This window comes from Carica papaya, chromosome 2 (assembly GCF_054855325.1).
Source record: "Carica papaya isolate Zhongbai chromosome 2, ASM5485532v1, whole genome shotgun sequence".
NCBI classification, from domain to species: Eukaryota; Viridiplantae; Streptophyta; class Magnoliopsida; order Brassicales; family Caricaceae; genus Carica; species Carica papaya.
In genome coordinates this window covers 10,676,961-10,682,044 of record NC_142310.1, presented here as the reverse complement: position 1 = coordinate 10,682,044, position 5,084 = coordinate 10,676,961, and the positions used below count along the sequence as shown (strand labels likewise).

Sequence of the window (5,084 nt, the reverse complement as noted above, 5' to 3'; positions counted from 1 at the left end):
TAGCGAAATAATTTTTCAAACAGAAAATCTCAAGAACAAAATTTAAAGACTTCAAATTAAATTTTTTAATATTTTTCAAAAAGAATCTTGAACCAAAAATTGAAAGTACTTTCTTCTCTTCCAAATATATCAATATAATCTCCAAGTGTTACATCTTTCATTTTCTCATCTACTCCTCTTGCTTCAACTTTTGTTATAAATATTCTTTCAAAAACTCACTTAAAAGTAATGTTATTATAAATTAAATATTTATCGTCCATCAAAATTAATACGTGTATTCCAACAATATTAGAATAAAACTAGTGTGACAATATAGATAATAATTATCTAAACATTTTATGTTATATTAAATAATTTTAAATATAAAATTAAAATTAGTGTGATAATATAAGTATGTAATTGATTTTTAGTTGGCTATAAACTTTAAAGTGATGTATTATATAAACCTTTTTAGTAGTATACTATAAAAAATCTTAACCAACTATTTTTTCACCTCATTCATCTTGCAGATGTTTGATAAAAAATTAAGTTATATTAATTTTTCTACAACTTAATTAGAAGTTATTTTTTCTATATAATTTTTGTTCACATAAAAATAATTTATATTATTTTTTATATAATTATAAAAAATTATATTATGTGAATAGTACAAATTGTGAATCTATTTTATTTTAAAGTTTCGCACCTGTTATAATTTAGTTTTTAATAATTTTTTTAAAATTTAATTTTTAATATTTTTTATTTGTAATCAATGTCCAATTTCCTTTCATTTTTAATGCAAAAAAAAATTAAAATAATAAAATTATGTTTAGATATTTAAAAATAGCTCAGAAAATTAATTAATTAATAATTAATAATAATTAGTTAGAAATATTTTTATTATTAATAATTAATTAATTAATTAGTTAAAATTATTTTTTAAGTTATTTTTTAAAAATATCTAAACATTTCCTAATGATTGTAGTCTTCTTCTTGAAAAAAACAAGAAGAAACTGAATGTTTTAATTAAAAAAAAAAAAAAAAACCATTAGGAACCAAATTGTACCCAATAAATATTAAAAATTAAATTATAATAGTTATTAAATTCTTAAATTTTTAATATTTTTAACAGAGAATTAGCTCATATATAAATTAATATGACTAATTTAATTTAAACCGAACAGACTAAATAGCTTAGTGTAGTCTCTAACCAGCCTGAAAAAAAATAATAATAAGACTCGTCAATAGTCAAAATAAAGTCAATGAAATCAACGCTTGATATTCGAGGTCATTGTAGGCGCGTAACACCAGATCATTCTGGAGATCTAAATGAAATCTGCAGATTCTTTTAACCCCATTATCCGACTCAGATTTTTCTCCGGATTCTACAGTTGGGTCAAAACAAAAATTTTGCAATTGCTTCTCCGAGACAGAAAATCTGGCTTTATAGGTCAATATGCAGTTGGATTAATAAAAATTTGTTAATATGCGTAGTCAAATTAGTTGGAAGAATATTACAGGTCTTTTAACTTGTTATGGGTTTTAGTTATTGGCGTGTTGAGAACCGCAAGAACGGAAAAAGCTTGAGAAACAGAGCAAGTTGATTAGATGAAAGCAGAAAAGGCTATTTTTGGAGGAATATGAATATGGGATCAGTTGAAGAAACAATGTATATGTATATTTATATGTTCGGTGTATATATTATGTATATATGTGTACGTGAGAGAGAGAAAAGGTGTTGTATTCGAAATGGAAAACGACCTAGAATGCGTGAAGCTTCCACCATTGGTGAATTCCTATGGAATATGGGAAAGGTTGGAGGATCCTGTAAATGGCAGTAAATTATGGGATTACTCATTTCCCGTCTTGGAGAGTCTTCTAGTTATTATTTTCTTTTTCTGGCAACTCATTTATTTCATGTTCAAGCGTTTCGGAGTCTCCAATTTCACCGCCCAGATTGCTGTAAGTGCTTCTGTTCTTCCTTTTTTTTTTGTCTTTATTTATTTTAAAAAACCCTAAAAGGAAATTTGGATGTGATCCAGGCTGGTCTGTTGCTGAGTATTATAGCTCTTTACAAGAGGGGCGGGCTTGAAGAAATTCTGTTTCCTAAGGGCTATAGAGAAAACGTAATAGGCACAATGGGTACATTTGGGTACACAATGTTCTGGTTTTTAATGGGCGTGAAGATGAATTTAGGGTTAGTAGCAAGAACTGGATGGAAAGCATTGGCAATTGGATTTTGTTCAGTGATTGGACCACTGTTTATGTCTTTGGTGTTTTACCATCGCGAATTGAAAGTAACTAGTGGTTTCAACTCACCTACTGGCTTCATCATCTTCTTCCAATGTACTTCACCATTTCCAGTTATTGCTGCTCTGATCATAGATATGAAAATCCAAAACTCTGAACTGGGTCGACATTCTCTTTCTTCAGTATTTATGAGTGATCTTCTGGGTGTTTTTCTTTCCTTGTTGTTTCACTTTATTCAAAATGGTTTTAACAACATCACACATGCAGTCATAGATGTTGTAGCTATTCTCCTCTTCATGATTTTCACTGTATCCATCTGGCGTCCTGCTATGTATTGGATTATTAAACGCACACCAGAAGGCAAGCCTGTCAAGACCATTTACATTTATTTCATTATAGTTGCTGTTTTTGGTGCCGGTGCTTATTGGGCATTTTTTGAACAATATGTTCCTTTTGGTCCTTATTTCTTGGGGTTATTTCTTCCTGCTGGACCTCCTCTCGGCTCTGCATTGATCGATAAGTTCGAGTGTCTTGTCACTGGTAGTTTGTTGCCTTTCTTTGTGGCTTCTTGTGCCATGCATGCTAACCTCAGCACTGCTGCAAAGTTGGAAGGATTGACTATCATCCTTGTCACTTTTGCAGCTAAGTTTGTTGTATGTCTTGTTTCTTGTCTGCTTTCCAAGATGCCTTTGAGGGATTCTATTGCTCTCGCTCTTGTTATAAATCATAAAGGCACTATTGAGCTCTCTGCCTATTCTTATGGACTTCAGATAGAGGTCTGTATACACATCACTTGACGTTCTTTTCTTTTACACACACATAAACACATATATATCTTGATGGGAACCAAATCAAATCAAACCAACTCATCATGATTCTGTTTCTTTGCAGATTATCAGAGACGAACATTTTTCCACAATGACCCTTTACATTTTGATAAGCTCATACATCTTGCCTATCTTGGTGAAGATGGTGTATGACCCCTCCAGAAAATATACTGGTTACCAGAAAAGAGATATAATTCACTTGAAACCCAACTCAGAGCTAAGAATCCTCGCCTGCATCCACAGACCTGATAACATAGCCCCCATGATCAACCTCCTTGAAGCTTCATGCCCAACAAAAGACAACCCCGTTGATGTTTATGTTCTTCATCTTATTGAGCTCATAGGTCAGGCATCTCCTCTCTTCATCTCCCACCAAATCCAAAAGAAGAAAGTTGGCACCAAGTCTTACTCAGATAATGTCATCATCTCCTTCAATAATTTCCAGAAAAATTTCTGGGGTTTAGTTAGTGTTAGTACCTTCACTTCAATCTCTTCCCTTGAATGCATGTATGAGGACGCCTGCACACTTGCGCTTGACAAACTCACATCCCTTATCCTCCTCCCTTTCCATCGAACATGGTCCATTGATGGGTCCATTGTGATATCAGACAACAACATGATAAGGAACCTAAATTGTAGCGTCCTTGGAGTGGCGCCTTGCTCGGTTGGGATCCTGGTTGATCGAAGCCGCATAGGACAAAAAGAGAAATCAATTGATGAATCTTACCATGTGGGTATGATTTTCTTCGGCGGAGAAGACGATAGAGAGGCTCTAACACTAGCCAAGCGCATGTCTAAAGACTCCAGATCGAATTTGACTGTTATTCATTTTTTATTATCATCAGGAGTTGTTGTTTCGGATTGGAACTCCATGCTTGATTCCACACATCTAAGAGAATTCAAGCACAATAGTGGTGGGCAAGGGTGTGGCATGTACATAGAGGAAACTGTGAAAGATGCATCAGAGACTGCATTGGTTCTTAGATCCATGGTAGATTACTATGATCTGTTTATTGTTGGGAAAGGAGGAGGGATGGGAACTCCTTTTACAGCAGGCCTTGACGAATGGACTGAATTCCCTGAGTTGGGTGTCATAGGAGACTTGCTTTCGCAACCAGATCTTGATAGCAGAGCTTCAGTCTTAATAGTGCAACACCAAAAGCAAAGCTTATAGTACGCATGCATAGTCAGTTTCATGTTTCTAATTTTCTTCTTCTTCTGCTTCTTCTTCTAAGTGTAAGTTACATGGGAAAATTTCTTCATGCTGCTAGTATCTAGATTACTCTCCAGCTTCTAGAACAGCTTAAATATGGTTTAGTTAGCAGATACTATGTTATATATCATTCAGTTTTGTATTATAAGAATTAATTTTATATATTCACTGCAAAATTAAAATTCGTTTTGGACTCTCGTAATATAGATAATAAAATCTGTTTAATTTAATTAATTTTTTAATAAATAAATAAACATCCAAATTTTTGAAATAAACTCTTTTGAATTATAATTTGAATAGATCTGTACTAAATTGAAAACTATTTCTCTCAAATAATATGTTATTTTTAATGTTATACTAATTAATAATATGTTACTTAAAAATGGGTGTACCCTCACTCCATTATGTTTTGTATATACATATATATATTGCTCAAAATCAGCTCATTTATTGCTCAAGAATTATCACTTTGTGCTATTTTTCAGGCATTAATTTTTTTTTGAAGGAGATTTCTTTTTCATATGCACTATGGTAAAGCGGATGTTTATGCTAATATACTTATCTTGTAGCAGATTTTTCTGCAATTTATTTTTTTCAATAATGTATAAAAGGTGCTTCCTTACTCAATAAAATACACACTTCAGCAGCATCTAGAATATCTTATTCTTGAGGGACATATGAGATTGAGTGAGCCAAACTCAATTCAATTTAGTATCTCCTACCTCTATACAAAAAAAAAAAAAAAAAAGTTGAAATCAAAAACTTTATTCACTGTAATTGCACCTCCAGTATTTAGTGGAACTAAGCATCAGGCG

The 5,084-nt window shown here is 32.2% G+C and overlaps 1 protein-coding gene across 1 annotated transcript; it reads left to right on the top strand.

Annotated features, from left to right (window-relative positions):
* Positions 1 to 1,352: 1,352 nt before the first annotated feature.
* Positions 1,353 to 4,456, top strand: LOC110824584 (cation/H(+) antiporter 4-like). Its single transcript, XM_022055136.2, has 3 exons — positions 1,353 to 1,941; positions 2,022 to 3,005; positions 3,121 to 4,456. The coding sequence occupies exons 1-3, from the start codon at positions 1,729 to 1,731 to the stop codon at positions 4,228 to 4,230; spliced, it is 2,307 nt and encodes a 768-aa protein (XP_021910828.1). The 5' UTR covers positions 1,353 to 1,728; the 3' UTR covers positions 4,231 to 4,456.
* Positions 4,457 to 5,084: the final 628 nt, after the last annotated feature.